This window comes from Tiliqua scincoides, chromosome 7, assembly GCF_035046505.1.
Source record: "Tiliqua scincoides isolate rTilSci1 chromosome 7, rTilSci1.hap2, whole genome shotgun sequence".
Classification (NCBI taxonomy): domain Eukaryota; kingdom Metazoa; phylum Chordata; class Lepidosauria; order Squamata; family Scincidae; genus Tiliqua; species Tiliqua scincoides.
In genome coordinates this window covers 77,096,488-77,112,516 of record NC_089827.1, presented here as the reverse complement: position 1 = coordinate 77,112,516, position 16,029 = coordinate 77,096,488, and the positions used below count along the sequence as shown (strand labels likewise).

The 16,029-nt window shown below is 44.4% G+C and overlaps 1 protein-coding gene across 3 annotated transcripts in view; it reads right to left on the bottom strand.

Annotated features, from left to right (window-relative positions):
* The window catches only part of SHANK3 (SH3 and multiple ankyrin repeat domains 3), a 297,280-nt gene that overhangs the window by 72,268 nt on the left and 208,983 nt on the right, over positions 1-16,029 (bottom strand). For all 3 annotated transcript variants that reach the window (XM_066634645.1, XM_066634644.1, XM_066634647.1), the window contains exon 14: positions 6,727-6,809. In XM_066634645.1, coding sequence (XP_066490742.1) covers positions 6,727-6,809 — 83 coding nt within the window. The remainder of the gene's footprint in view (positions 1-6,726; positions 6,810-16,029) is intronic.

Here is a 16,029-nt window from a genome sequence, read left to right as displayed (position 1 = left end):
AATGACAGTAAATGGAACTTACTCCTGGGTAAGTGTGGGTAGGATTGCAGCTCAGGATTGTTAAAAATTTTCCTGCTTGATGGTGTCACTTCCAGTCATGACATCACTTCCAGTGGGTCCTGATAGATTCGCATTCTAAAAAGGTCCCAGTGCTAAAATTTTGAGAATCGCTGCTATATGTTCTATAGGGAGGAAGGATTTTTTAATAAGAATTCTGTGGCTCCCCTAGCTGGTTTCCATGGCTCCCTGGGGAGCCACAGCTCACAGTTTTGGAACCCTGAATGAGACTATTTAAAACTTTAATAACAGAAGCTCAATAAAAACATATACCACTAAATAGGAAAGGCACCCCCAGACCCAGACCAAGAACCATGCCAGCATGGCTCATAAGTGGAGTCAAGGAAACAATAAAAGGCAAGAAGGCTTCTTTCCAAAGAAGACAGGAACAGATGTGAGAAAAGATTTTTATGGCTAAAAGTATCAAGGCAAAACAATAAAGTCTTCTTCAAATTCACTAAAAGCTGAAACCTGCCAGCTAGGCAGTTTTCATTAAACAAGGAGGGAGGGAAAATACTTCAAGAGGATATGAAGTTTGCAGTGAATCTGAAAGACTGAGTTTTAAATTTAAAAATATATTAGAGATACTCAGAGATGGGCAAATCCAGTGCGGCTTGACTAGGGTTGAGTCACAAGTCTTCACCCCCTATTACTCGACCCAAAAACAAGTCCTAATAGGGACAATTTTCAAGTTGCCTGGAGCATTTTCACAACTTGAAAAGACCAGAGACTTGAGTCTTTCCCTTTAAAAAGCCACTATGGGGAAAAATGGAGCTGCTGCTGCGGTATATGTGTGTGTCCAACTTTAATCACTCCCCTGCTGTCCTCATCCCATCTGAAAACAAGGTAGGAGGTGGTGGGATGGACTGCATGGGAGCAGGGACAGAAGCTGCAAGAGGGAAGAATGTCACACGCAGCAGCTGCAAGGCTTACCAGAACAACCCAATATTTTGCAGATCTACTCAGAAGTAGTCCCATTCCTCCCAAGTAACAATGGAGCTCACAAAAGCCATGCAGTGAGCAAGTGTGATTGCTATGAACCGACTCTCCCCAGGCTTTCCTGCCTCCTCCTCCTCCCTGGGCTTCTGCAGCCAATTGTAAGGCAAGAACCCCCTTGGTTCCTCCTTCTGCCCTACCTCAGCCAAAGAAAGTATCAGACAGCCCATCCTTTCTCCAATGACCATCAATACTTTCAGAGATGGGCAAGAGAGCCTTCACCCGCCTCCTTCCCCCAATCTGGGCTTCTACAGCTTAGCACAAGGCAAGAACCTCCTTGAGCTCCTCCTTCTACCCTACCTCAGCCTAAGAAAATATTAGGCCGCCCATCACTCGTACAATGAGCATTGAAGGAAAAAAGAGCCTGCTCCTGCCTCTCCACTGCTTGATGCAAAACCATAACATTAACCCTTCCTTGTCTTCTGGCTGGAACTTCCCTGCTGCTTGCCTGGTCTGACCCCACAAGGTTTTTCACACTGTGAAAAAAATAAGAACACCCAGAAAAAGGCAGCCTTGAGTCTGCATGCATGGGGATGAGAGCTAAGTCACAAGAACATAAGAACAGCCCCGCTAGATCGGCCATAGGCCCATCTAGTCCAGCTTTCTGTATCTCACAGTGGCCCACCAAATGCCTCAGGGAGCACACAAGACGAATCAAGGGGCCCCTGACTTGAGTGTTTTGCCAAATCTTCCATGCACGTGAATCAACACGAGTCAGCAAAAAAATGCATATTGGCGACTTGAACTCGAGTCACCTAACTCAGGGTCCCATCCCTGCATACCTGAACTGAACCTCGCAGGGACAAAATGTCTAAAAACTGAATCAAAGTGATGGGATGAGTTATAGAGCATACTGACAAATTAAAAAGGAGTCACTAGGCCCAGATGGAATCTACTCAATTGTTCTTAAGGGAATCAAATATGAAATTGCTGACCTTCTCACAAAAAGATGTAACCTGTGATTACAAAAAGATGTAACCTCAGCCTCTGTGCCAGAAAACTTGAAGATGGCCAATATAAAACTGATATTTAAAAAGGGATTCAGGAGGGATCCTGGAAATCACAAGCTAGTCAGCTTAACACCAGCAGCATAGCTGGAAGGTGTGCCATCCCAAGGCACACTTTCCAGGACCAGCCCCTGCACGTAGCTCCACATAACCTCCCTGGGCCTCGGAATGCCTTCTAAGGCCTCCACAAGGCCTTTGAATTTTACTTGTGCCTTTGCCCAAAAAACCCCACAAGTGACATTCTAAGGCCTTCTGGAGAACATAGAAGGCATCTGAGGCCTGGGTAAATCTCCCTGGGCCTCACAAGATTTTCTAAGGCCTTAAAAGTCACTTCTTTCAGAACACTCTCTGAACACACTCACTCTGGTCAGAGTACAGTTCCAGTCATGTTTGGAGTGGGTGTGTGGGTGAGGGAGGCAGGACCCCAAAGGCTGTGGCAGGAGCAACATTGCCGCACCCCAAAAAGAGTGCTGCCTGGAGTCCTGTGACCCCTTTGACCCCCCTCAAATACACTACTGCTTGACACTTGTTCACAAAGACTTGTTCACTTGTTCACACTTGTTCACTTGTACAGTTAAAGATAAAATTATTAAGCATATAGAAGAACAAATCTTGCTGAAGGAAAATAACCATGGTTTACACAAAGTCCCACTAATTTTCTCAAGTTCTCTGTGTCAACTGGCAAATGGTCCCTGAGCATCTGCAGCAGGTGCTTGTCAAGCCTCTGCTTGAAGATTTCCAGTGAGGAAGAATCCACCACTTCCCTTGGCAATCTGTTCTACTGCCAAACTGCCCTTACCATCAGGTATTGTTTCCTGATGTCCAATTGGAATCTCTTCTCCTGTAGTTGGTACCCAATGGATTTAGTCCTACTTTCAGAGGAAGTTGAGATCAAAACTTTCCTTCTTCCATATGACAGCCCTTCAGGTATTTGAACAAAACTATCATATCCCCTCTCAGCCTTTTCATCTCCAGACTGAACATACCTAATTTCCTCAAACTTTTCTCATACAGCTTGTTCTCCAGCCCTCTGATTATCCTTGTCGCTCTCCTCTGAACCTGCTCCAGTTTGGCTGCATCTTTATTAAAGTGAGGTGCCTGGAATTGGACACAGTACTCCAGGTGAGGTCTGACCAATGCAGAGCAAAATGGAATCATAACTTCTTGCAACTTGGAAACTATGGTTCTACAAAGGACAGGTTCTTTTATGAGCCTCTTTAACAAGAATACAGGCTCTTTTATGGGTTTGATAACTGTTCTGATTATCACACCTCAGGAATGCTGAAGAGATTGGAAAAGGTGCCAAAAATGGTAACCAAAATGTACATGGGGCTGGAGCATCTTCCTTATGAGTTAAGGCAATTTGGGCAATGAGTTAATAAAATTTGGGCAATTTTAGCTTGGTGAAAAGGTGATTGGGGGAATATGACACATAAAATTATACATGGATAGAGTATATAGAGTGAAGAGTGGATAGAGTGGATGAAATCACACAGGCAATACTAGAACCAGGCTTGGTAGTCCAATGGAAATTTAGGAGAGATAGAAGAAGGGATTTCTTCTCACAGCAAATAATTAGCCTACAGAATTTCTTGCCACAAGATGTGGTGGTGAACACTAGCTTGGATGGCTTTAATAGGGAACTGGACAAATTACTATGTCCAGGACAGGTCTATCAGTGGCACAAGTCACAATGGCCATGTGCTGCCTCCAGGTTCAACTGCAGCCTACCTTTGAAACCTAGTTGGAGGGCAGCAGCAGCAAGACAGTGCTATTGCCTTCATCTCCTGTTGTGGCCTTTCCAAAGGCAATGGACAGGAGAAAATAGGATGTGGATGGGTCCTGTCATAGTGACACCATTCTACAGAGCTCCCACTCCAGGTACTGGATGGAAGTGCTCACTAAGTGAGGAGCCTAGTTGCTCAGGGCAGCCAGGAAGACATGCCCCAGGGCAATGGAAGCCAGGCAAACTTAAAGCAGGCAGGGAGGTGTGGGGAAGAAGCAGCACCAGTAGCTGGCTCCAGGCTGGGATCTCACTCTGCCAGCACCTTGACCTCCGGGTCTCAGTGCTGAGGGAAAACACTGACCGCCAAGCTCCTGACAGTCAGCTCTGAGCAGTTCCACCCCACCTACATCCCCATGATGTGGTCTTGGTCAGAGCTTCTGCCCTGGAAGACACCACCTGACAGGCGAAGTGAAGCTGCCAGGTGCACCTTCCCAAGCCTTTATTTGTTTTGATGCCAGGAACCACCAACCCTCTGGCAGACATTAGTGCTCTGCCTGCCTGGGGAAGACACTCAAGCTTTCCCTCCCCACACACCTCCCCAGGCATCGCTGCCTTGCCCTGGAAGAGGCAGATGATATTCTTGCAGTTGGCTGTTCTGCTCCTGAATAAAGAATCTCCTCTGCATTCACCTGGCCTTGTGGATTCATCCTTAGTAAGCCTCCCCCTGTGAGATGTCAAATGGCAACCCAGCTGGCACTGTATCTTTGACTTGCAAAAAGCTTTTGATCAAGTCCCTCATCAAAGAGCAGACATAGAATATGAGGACAGGTCCCTTTATAGGGTGATCACTGTATACAGTTCTGGTTGTCACACCTTAGGAAGTATACCATAAAGCTTGAAAAAGTGCAAAAGATGGCAACCAAAATGTTTAGAGGCTGGAGCACCTTTCTTACAGGGGAAAGCTACAGCATCAGGAGCATTTTAATTTGGAAAAAAAGGTGATTAAGGAGGGACATGACTGAGAAAATTATACATTGTGTAGAAAAGAGTGGATAGTTTTTCTCTCATACAAGCAAGAGGCTGATGGATTTTTCCTCCAGATATTGTCCAATCGCCTTTTAAAGGCGTCTAGGTCAGATGCCATCACCACATCCTGTGGCAAGGAGTTCCACAGACCAACTACATGCTGAGTAAAGAAATATTTTCTTTGTCCTAACTCCCCCAACAGTCAATTTTAGTGAATGTCCCCTGGTTCTGGTGTTGTGTGAGAAGGAAAAGAGTGTCTATCTATACACTCTATGCCTCCCGTGCATAATTTTGAATGTCTCAATCATGTCCCCCCTCAAGCACCTCTTTTCTAGGTTGAAGAGGCCCAAATGCTGTAGCCTTTCCTCATAAGGAAGGTGCCACAGTTCTGTAATCATTTTGGTTGCTTTCTTTTGCACTTTTTCGATTTCCACTATGTCCTTTTTGAGATGCGGCAAACAGAACTGGACGCAATATTTGAGGTGTGGCCTTACCATCAATTTGTACAACAGCATTATAATATTAGCCGTTTTGTTCTCAATACCTTTTCTAATGATCCCAAGCATGGCCTTCTTCACTGCCGCTGCACATTGGGTCAACACTTTCATCAAGCTGTCCACCAGCACCCCAAGATCTTTCTCCTTATCTGTCACAGACAGCTCAGAACCCATTAGCCTATATGTAAAGTTGATTTTTTGCCTCACTGGCAGTTTTTTTTTGTCCCACTGGCAATTGCCTTCTGCTTAAAAAACCCAAGCTTTCTTTGGTAGCACCCACTGCCCTGCTTTGAGTTTGATAGTGAAAGCTCCAAATCCCAAGAGGCTCAGCCCTGCTCCAGATTCAGGGATCCCTACAAAGGACACACCAGACCACCTCGCCATACCAAGGCACTCTCCAGCTAGAATGACTCTGCAGGTGCCAGGCAGAAGTTATCAGAGCATTCTTGAACTCTGAACAGTCTTGAACTCCTGAGGTTCCCTCCCAAGATTCCCTTGCTCTCAGCCACACAACCACCCAAAAACTCATGTTGCCTTATACACCTCCAGGGACATCTGCCTAACAGACATTGGCCCAGCGCTCATAGTAGTTCTTTATGAATACACTGGGGCATCTTTTCCATAGACTATAGAACATTCTGAACAGTCACAGAAATATTTTACCACCGTGCTTAAATAACTCAACACATCTGTCCTGAACGGGGCCTGTCAGGTCTTCTTGGACTTCAAGAACTCCTCTCAAATTACAAAGTAAAACAAGGATCACATGCAGGTGAAGCAAAGGGATGAAATGTGGGAGTGGGTGGGCAAAGAAAGCAACTGTATTAAAAAAGCCCTTCCCCCAAAGCTTGGCATTGAGTGTATGGGTAATGGGCAATCCTCCTTGGTAACAGTGGCAGTACAGCTCCCATGAAGGCAGAGTCAAGAACAAGGGGAACCAACCAATAGTAAAAAGCAATCTTTCTGTAGCAGATGTGAAATCAGAGAAGATGTTTCTGTCTCAACCCTGGTAAGGGTTGTGACAAGCATGTCCCATGTGCACAGGGAACATGGAAGCAAACTCAGTGTTTCTGAGGAAAGTTCATTTGGAGATGTGGAGAGTTCCTTTGGGGAAGCATGAAATGTAGGGAGAGATGGCATAACACATGTAAATGCCTCCTGAGTACATATGAATTCAAGCGAGCTCCATTATCTATCTGTCTTTTGGTCTGTCTCATACACACACACACACCCTTTGCTGTGTCTGGTTAATACCTGTTTCCAGAGTCAAGTCATCCATTTGCCACAATCCCACCATGCCTGGGCAAAAGTCAGTGCCAGGAAGTGCTTCCTGGGCAAGACATATGTCCCTCCCCTGTGGTCAGCAGCCTCCACTGCCCCACTTCTTGGCACCGCAAAAAAGAGCAGTCCACCTTACCTTTGGCCCCGCGCAGGATGAAGCCGAATCCTTCATGCTCCCTTTTCTGCAAGGCAGCCACCTTCTCCTCTATGATATAATCACTGGGCAGGAAAGAACACAAGAAAATGAGGCTGGAGGGCGAAGACAGCACCATGGCGCCATGGGTGGACGACACATCTCAGCAGGGACCTGGGCAGGCTCTTGCCCTCCTGCACCCTGGGCACGGAGGTGGGCAAATGCTCCTCCTTCCCCTCCATGCTTCGGAGGGGCAGGTCACCCCTCCATGTCCCACTGCTCTCTGCTCAGTCACTGCATGTGTATGCAGAGAGCTTACTGATATCACTTGGGGCTTCCCTTCAAATTGAACCACCTTAGCAAGGGAGGCAGGTGGAACCCTGTCCATCAGCTCACACTCAACTCCAGCATCCCAACATTCAGGGTTGGGGCACAGAAGGGAAGGTGACCTTTTGGGGCTGGTGAATAAATTCTTAGAGAGAGAGAGAGAGAGAGAGAGAGAGAGAGAGAGAGAGAGAGAGAGAGAGAGAGAGCCTTCTGCTGTCATTCTTATCTCCCCTTGAAATTCCTCCTCTGTTGCTAAGTAACCGCATGTCATTTAAATGGAAAAAAGGAGAGGCAACGAGGTTGGGAAGAAGGGTGAATTGTGTTTCATGCTCTTATTTTAACAGAGTTCCTAGTTCTCCTGAGTCTCAACGAAGGAAAGACACAAAGGAAAAAGTGGGGGGGGGAGGCACAAATGTACCCATCAAAGCATTTACTACAGCATATTTTGAGAAAAAATGACCAGCATCATGGGAGGTGGAGGAGGAAAAGACCAAGAAGGCTATTCTTTCACTGAGTGCAAGTTTAAATGCATCTCTTTTAATTTCATTTCATTTTCATTCTCATTTTCATTCCACCTTTATTGGCATAAACAATCCAACAAGAAAACAAAACATTCAGGGTAGCCACCAATCATTGATCAGGCAAAGAAATACAGAGGAATTTATGCCTTGACAGTGCCTCAAATATATATTTTGCTACATTTGATGAGCGGCACTCCTTTCTCCCGTCTAACAAGTACCGGACCAAGTCTGTATCTGAACCATGAAAGCTTTCCAGAAATGGATATAGAAATCGATAGCATAAATCAATATAGTCGGTACAGTACAGAAGTACGTGGGTCAAGGACTCTTTTGAGGTCAGGTCGCAAGAACATGACTGGGGACCTTCCAATGGTCTATTAAATCTTGCTCTTAGTACATTTGTAGGTAAGATATTAAACCTACCCAGTGTAAAGGCTCTACGAATCTGAGGTGAACACATGAACGATAGGTAGCTTGAACCCAAATCAGACGGCCATGAAAGACCAATATATAGAGGCAAACAAGACTTATGGACTGCAGCTTGCAAATCCTGTTCCTCTATATCAAATAATCGGGTCCAAATAAGATTGTAAGCTGCAGACATGGGTAATCCTCCTATCAGAGCAGTTGATAAACCTAAGAGCTGGAATCTTTTGTGAAATAAGATTAGACCAGGGGAAAAAGAAATGTCAGCAAGAATATTGGAGAGCATGATGTTCTGATTTGCCTCGAAAACGACCCTTAGCCAAAATCTCAAGAATCTTAGCCAGGCCAGTGTTTCAATTTTATGCAGACCAGCTTCAAGGCACAATGCTACGTAAGGGATGCAGTGAGGTACCACAAAGATCTTATAAAGGAATCTGGATTGAACACGTTCTACTAGAGTGGAAATGGCTGAAATCCAGATAGGGATACCAAACAGCAATTGTGCCAGAACCTTGGACTTAAAAATCTGCACTACTGCTGGAATATAAGAATTGCCCCAGGTGTAAAAAAACCACAAAGTAGCTTGAACTAATAAATTGCTTGAGTTAATAGCAGCCTGGCGATGGGGTGACCAAGTATGCCTATGATGAAACAGAATTCCCAGGTACTTGAAAACTTGAATCTGTTCGATTACCTTCCCACCAGAGGTAGATTTCCATTGGGAACCAAAAACCACTATTTTAAACTTCTCAAAGTTTAATTGCAATTTATTGGAAGTTAGGTATTTAATACACGAGTTGATTAAATGCTTCAAACCAATTTTCGTACGGGACAACAGCAGCATATCGTCTGCATACAACAGAAGGGGGAATGGTAAATTACCTAATTTAGGAGGATGGGCATCAACTAAGGACAAATGAGGAGCCAGATCATTAATAAATATGTTGAACAGCATAAGGGCTAAGACACATCCTTGTTTGACTCCTAAATTAGTAGGAATTAGGGCCGAAAGTTTCCCACATGGTGTTAATTTAACACAGCAGCTAGTCTCCGAGTAGAGCTTCCTGATTAAGAGAAAGAGTCTCTTGTCCAGACCTAAATTGTCCAGTTTTAGCCAAAGTAGCTTCCTGTCAACCATGTCAAATGCGCCTTTTAAATCCAGGAAGGCAGCATAAAGATGGAAATTTTTAGATTTGGCATACTTAGTCACTAAATGGGATAGGGCTAAACAGTTATCCAAAATAGATTTACCAGGTAAGAAGCCTGTTTGTTCTGGGCCAATAACGTTATTTTCTTTCAGCCACTTGATGAGCCTGTCCAAAAGGTATTTTGCGTAAATCTTACCCAGAGAGGATAGCAAAAAGATGGGGCGATAGCTCCCTGGGTGCTTTCTATCCCCTTTTTTATAAATGGGCATAATGATTGATTGGGTCCATGAGTTAGGCATAATACCAGTATTATTTACAACTGTGAACAGGTCTGCCAATAGTGGTGCCCACCAATCTGGGTCAACCTTGAATATATCAAGGGGAAGGACGTCTGGGCTCGCAGCCTTCCCAGATTTCAAAAGAAGAAGAAGTTGCTTTACTTCAGACTCAGATACAGGAGGCCAATTATGTACTTCAGAGAATGAAGCCAGTGGTACAGAAGAAGTGACTTTACAATCATCATAAAAGGTTGATTTAATATAATTTTCCCAAATAAATGATGAGATTGGAGAAACTAGGGAAACATAATTATGGAAGAAACCTGAAGTAATATGCCAAAATGGTTTAGAATTCTTAGACAAAATGGCTCTATGGAGTAAATTCCACCTTGCAAGAGAGGATTGTTGATGCGCAAATTCAATAGCCTCTCTAAGTTGACTTTTCAGTTCAAAATAGCGTGGAGGTAGAACTGAAGCCCATGATTCTTTGAAAGTTCTGAAAAGCTTTCTAAGTTCTAATTTGATCCCTGAAAAGGGATCACATGAGACTACATTTGCCCCACTCTTTTTAGGGCCCAAGTTCTGAGGCAGGGATCGTTTTAAGGCAGGGATAAATAATTCTAAAAAGGCGTCAAACTTGGCAATGAAATCAGAAGGGGTCTTTGATGATAAAAAAGTAGATTTGGCTGTAATTGCCAAGACAGAAAATTGTAAAGTTTTAAAAATTCTTAAAGATGTTTCATCCCAGAGAATTTTGGGGTGAGATACACTATAAAAGGAAGGCATATCTTGAGGAGAAGGAGAAGAGAAGGTCATCGTGAGCAGCAAAACACAGATAAGGGGGAGGTGATCACTAAGCAAAGGCTCTCCCACTGCAAATTGTCTCACAGAAGACAACATGGGGGCAGGAATAAAAATATAATCAATTACACTATTACCATGTCTAGAGATAAAGGTGAAATCTACTTTATCACACATATCTAATAAGCCATTGAGCCATATCAGACTCCAGTGCAGGTTGAATTTAGCTAAGTAAATACCAGTCTCATTGATCACTTGGTCCTTTGATTTGCATTCAGACAGACAGTAACAGGGGAGATTTAAGTCATCCATGGAGTTGCAAATATGTGAAAAGATGACATGATCTGGACCGGTTCTCGCATTCAGGTCCCCAAAAATAAGAATTTTGGCTCCCACAAATCTGCGTTCGAGATTCTCCCATAATCTTATTGAAATATTTCCATTGGTGCTTCCGAGAGGCTTTGGTTTGTGATGGTGGAATATAAATATTGACTATCAAAACATCCCAGGGCGACGATGACAGTTTGACAACCTGTATCTTACAGTAACTATCAGACATAAAAATAAAATCAATTGAGAAATGTGATAATGACAGGATTGCCAGCCTGCCTGAAAGACGGCCTTTGGCTTGAGACTTAGTTGCTGGTAAGGAGATAACATTATAGCCAGGGCTTTTTTTGTAATGGAACGCACCGGAACGGTGTTCCAGCACTTTTTCCCCCTCCTCCCTGCCCCCACCTTTTTTCCCCTGCCTGCACCACCCCACCCCCTTTTTTCCTTCCTCCCTGCCCCCACGTTTTTTCCCTGCCTGCACCACCCCACCCTGCACTGCTGGCTAGGGAGGGATTTGAACCTCCAACCTTGTGCTCCATAGCCCAGCACTCTCTCCATTGGGCTATAGGAAAGCCTGTTATTAAAGTGTTCAGAACTAATATATAAGGTCTTGAGCCCAGCTGGTGGCCATCAGTGCCTTAAGTATTAGTTCCAAACACTCTGAGCCTAAGAGCTCTTATGGGTCAATGGCTAAAGTGCTGGTCTGTGGAGCCAGAGGCTAGGGGTTCAAATCCCTATGAAGAATAATTTTTTTTTTCTTTTAGGTGGGAAGGTGCTCCATGGCTGCAAAATATAAAGGTTGGTTGCCAGTTGCCAAAAGGGGGGCCAGTTGAGGCTGCAAAACTCCTCAAAGTTCAGTCCCAGGCAGGCTTTTTTTTTACCTTTTTTTTAAAGTCCCAGGTAGGACTTAACCCACAGTTAAGCTCCTGGAGTGAGCCCCCTGCTGGAGGCTGTTCGTGTGTATAAAAAATGGTTTAAAAATAAATAAATAAATAAATAAATAAATAAATAAAAGAAGTGAGTTCCTGCACCTTTTTTTTTTTTTTACAAAAAAAGCACTGATTATACCCTTCTAGAGTAATAGGTTGGACCATCCAAGTTTCTTGGAGACAAATTATATCATATTTTTTAAGAAAAGGTATAAAATTAGGGGCCGTGAGCTTAGAAGCCCAACCTGCTACATTCCAAGAAAGAAATTTAGCCAAATTGGTATCTGTTGGAGTAGGTGGTTCTGTCAGTCAATCCCTGTAATCTAAAAGGTTGGGACCAATTGTTAGGGACATCTCGAGAACATCAGATTGTGAGGGAACTGAATGTCTGGGAGTCTGTGGGGAAGTTGGAGGTAACCCCGATAAAAAGCAAGGGACTTGCTGGTGGTATGTAGTAGTATGGGTAGCAGGGCTAATAGAATCATTTAGGCTGGAATCTGGGAGAGGAGTTGCTGTTTCTAGATGCAAAGAATTCTGATAAACATCACGAAGTGGGTGGGAATACCCAGAAAGATCTACTTTAAGATCAGCTAGACAATCAACTATTTTTTTCTTTCCTTCCTGAGGCAAGTCCTTTATAGTTTGTACAGCCTTTCGATCAAACACAAGTCCGTCCAATTCCAGTTGATCCAATAACGCACTAATGTGTGATGCAACATTATTACATGTCTCTGCAGTAGTTGCTGTAGGATCTACAACAACAGTTGTAAGGTGGGGGAGATGATGTAGGTCAGGAGCTTCCTTCATATTGTGCCTGTTTGATTGAGATGGATTTATGAGGACTGGAGAATCTGTCATGGACAGTTGGGCTTCAGGTAGAAGCTCCTGAGAACAGGTGGTTTCTTTGAACTGCCCTTTTTCTTCCAGCCTCCTCTCTTCAGAATTCCTGAGTAATTCTACTCTTCTCCAACACATTAATGACCCTCTGTTGTTCCAGGTAAGGAAGTTGCTTTGTAGCCAACACCGCTCCATTAATTATATCCTCCTCCTCAGTGTTGAGACTTAGCAAAAAGGCTTCAATAGTGCACTTGGAAGCTGGTCCCTCGGTTGGAGGCATTCCCTCACTACTATTTTGTCTGTAGTCCCCTTGTCTAATCAAGGATGGAGTGCAGGGAAGTGGCATAACTGTCTTTTCGATATGGATTCCATGAGCTACCTTTGCCACAGTCTCCTCTAGCTCCACCATCTCTACAGAAGGAACTGTTATCAGCAGATCATTAGCAGGAGGCATTCTCACACTGGTTTTGTGTCTTTTGTTCTCTTGTTTACTGGAGGGCCAGGTGAGGGATGGAGGCACAGCTGCCTTTTCAGGTGGGGTAGTATGGGCTGCAGTGGGCAATGTCTCCTCTGCCTCTGTCATCTCCACTGACGAAGCCCTTTTCAAAGATTCAGTACCAGTCCTAAGTTTAGCAGGGTATCTCTCTAGATGGTGAGTTATTTCCTCCAGCTCGTCAGTGGCTGCTTTAATTGAGCTCTCAGAGATAGATCGTGTCAGCTGCTCTTCCTGAGAATTAGTATTACATTTCTCCAAAAGTTTATCAGTTGCCTGAGTCCTTGGTTGGATGCTATCGTGTACTAGCCTTGGTATACTTACTGTAACAGGTGGGGATGTTAATTTCCCATTTCCAGATAAAGGTGATGCCCAGCCTGTGTCCGTGAAAACTCTCTTAGCCACTATATCAAATGTGCTCAAAAAGTTCCTCATTCTAATGAGCATCAAGGGGATAGTTGGATTTGTAAATTCCATCAACAGCCTGGTTTTAGAGGGAGGTCCAGATCATTTTTCAATAGAACCCAAATCAATTTGATTGAATTCCAGCCTCAGCAGCCTGGCTAAGGAGTCCAAAACTTGTCGTCTGGTGGACCATCGATTAGAATTCCAGAAATTGCACCCTATCTCCAAGATTACTTGCCTAGTTAATAGGCGGCAAGTGGTTATTGTTTACCCTCCCCCGCGTTCCAAGGCAGTAAACTTAGTGGATCTATGCTCGAGTCTAGGCGATTCCCTCCCGTTTCTCGCATGCAGCTGGTCTTGCAATTGCAGCAACTCCGCAAGGCACGTTAAAGCCTTCCTGCAGGGCGTGAACTTGTGTTGTCACATATTTGATTTCCCTGAGAACAGCCAGAAGTGTCCTTCCAGTCAAGATACAATGCTGCCCCATCAAAGCCAACAGAGAGTCATCAACAGCAAACCATTTCACAGGGCTTGGGAAGTTCATCTTTAGCAGTTGTTTCCCTCTTTTGGACAGAGAAAAAAGGTGAGGTGTCTGCGCTCTGTCCCTTATCCAACCACTGGCAATTTGGGGAGGAGAAGGAAGACTTTTCCTGTGAGACAGCATTATCCTCAGCAGCAGCTGTAAGTGGCTCTGACTCCAGCACAGTAGAAATATTTGATGAGGCAATATTTGATGAGTCGTTGACTCATGCCAAGAAACAAAGTCATCCAGACAAAGCTGTTTAGTTGCTTTGTTTGGAGAGTCCTGGCCAGGGGAAGCTCTATTTCTCTTCTTCTTATTCCCCATTATGTTCCGCCAGAGGTTGCAGAGTAATTCGATGCAATCCTCAGTCTGTAGGACTTGAAGGTCAATAAAAACAGCAGAACCTTAATAAGGGATCCTTGTCAAGAAAGGATGGAAAAATTGTGGAGACCCACACCCAAACCATTGTAAACTGGGGGAGAATTAAGACATTTTTCTTTTGTGGAAATGTTAGCTGGCAGCCATCTTCCTCCAAAGCCTTGAATGCGAAATCATGAGGAGAACTCAGGTGACAGCTGCTGACCAACTTGGGAGCCTTGTACAAGACTGGGAATGGTGGCACAAGCCCCTGGGCTAAGAGCCACGAGGCCTGTTAATTTCTGTTGATGGTGTTGCCTGCTTCACATTAGAATGGGATTCCTCAGAGTCTGTCTTTTGTTAGCAAAGCAAAGGAAATGCTGGAAGGATGATCTGCCCATATGAAGGCATTCATGAGGAAAGTTTCCCCATTCCCTGCCAGGGCATTAGCAAGAGAGCAAAGGAGTCAGAGACAGTTATGCATTGCATAAGAGAGAGTGAATGAACATGCATGTCTTGACCTCATGAATATACATGTGCACATGCACACACACTGCAGAACAGAGAGAAACACACTCCAGAACACTCTCTCTCTCTCTCTCTCTCTCTCACACACACACACACACACACACACACACACACACACTCAAACCAAACAAGGCTCCTGCTGTGCTCAGAATGTCAAGCAGTTCTCATACACAAGACTCCAACTCCCTGGTGTACAAGATCTGTGCACTGCTGCCCTCTTCAGGGCAAAGTGAACCATTACAAGAGCCCAAAGATAGACCAGTACTGGTGGCTGTAAAAAGCCTAACAACTAGGTTTCTTCAGAGAATGATTCAAGGACTAGCGATGGGAGGGAGGGAAAGATGAGTGCCTTTACAGGAATGTGAACTGGCTTCCTTGACCACATAGCAGGCAGAGGCATCTATGGAGCAGGCAAGCAGAGAACTAGATTACATGGGTACAAACTCCAGGACGGGAGATTCCAGCAGGACACTGAGAAGAAATTCTGGATGGTCAGGGCAATTTGGCAGTGAATCAGGTTGTGAGGGTGGTGGTGGATTCTCCCTTGCTTGAGATCTTTAAACAGAGGCTTGATAGGTACCTTCTGGAGATGCTCAAGGAGGATTGCTAGGAGATGCTGAAGGAAGCCCTATGTGAAAAGGTTGAGGAAACTGGGTATGTTCAGCCTGGAGAAGAGAAAGCTGAGAGGGAATATGATAGTGCTTTTCAAATACCCAAAGGGCTGTCATAGGGAAGAATTTGTTCTCAACTGCCTCTGAAAGTAGAACTAGAACCAATGGGTTCTAGAAAAGAGATTCTGGCTGGAATCTCAGAATTTCTGAGAAAGAAATTTCTGATAGAGCGGTTCAACAATGGAACAGATTGCCAAGGGAGGTGTTGGATTATTCCTCATTGGAGATTAAAGCAGAGGCTCAACAAGCACTTCCTGGAGATTCTCTAGGAAGATTGGATGCACCAGGATGCAAGGTGCCTGATGTCAGAAAGGAACAGTTAGGTGCATGCCACAAGGGGTTTGCACCTGGCATTCTGAGATAGCCTACTTCTAAAATCAAGAGGTTGCACATACCCATCAAGGCTTATAACCTTTGATAGGCTTTCCCTCCATAAAACTGTCCAATCCCCAGTTAAAGACATCTAGGCCAGATGCCATCACCATGTCAAGGCAAGGAGTTCCATAGACTAATTATATGCTGAATAAAGAAATGGCACAAAGTGCAAGGTAAGACAGAGAGAAGCATCTGGGTGAGGAGAGGGAGGAAGAGAAGAAGGCAAGTGTGCTCTTCAAGTTTAGGAGAGAGAGGAAGAGGAGGAGAAGTGTACTGTCTATATTTCTAACCTTAAGTCAACTTTAAAATTTAGCTTTACCTAAATTTAAATGAAAAAGAAAGAGGAAGACTAGG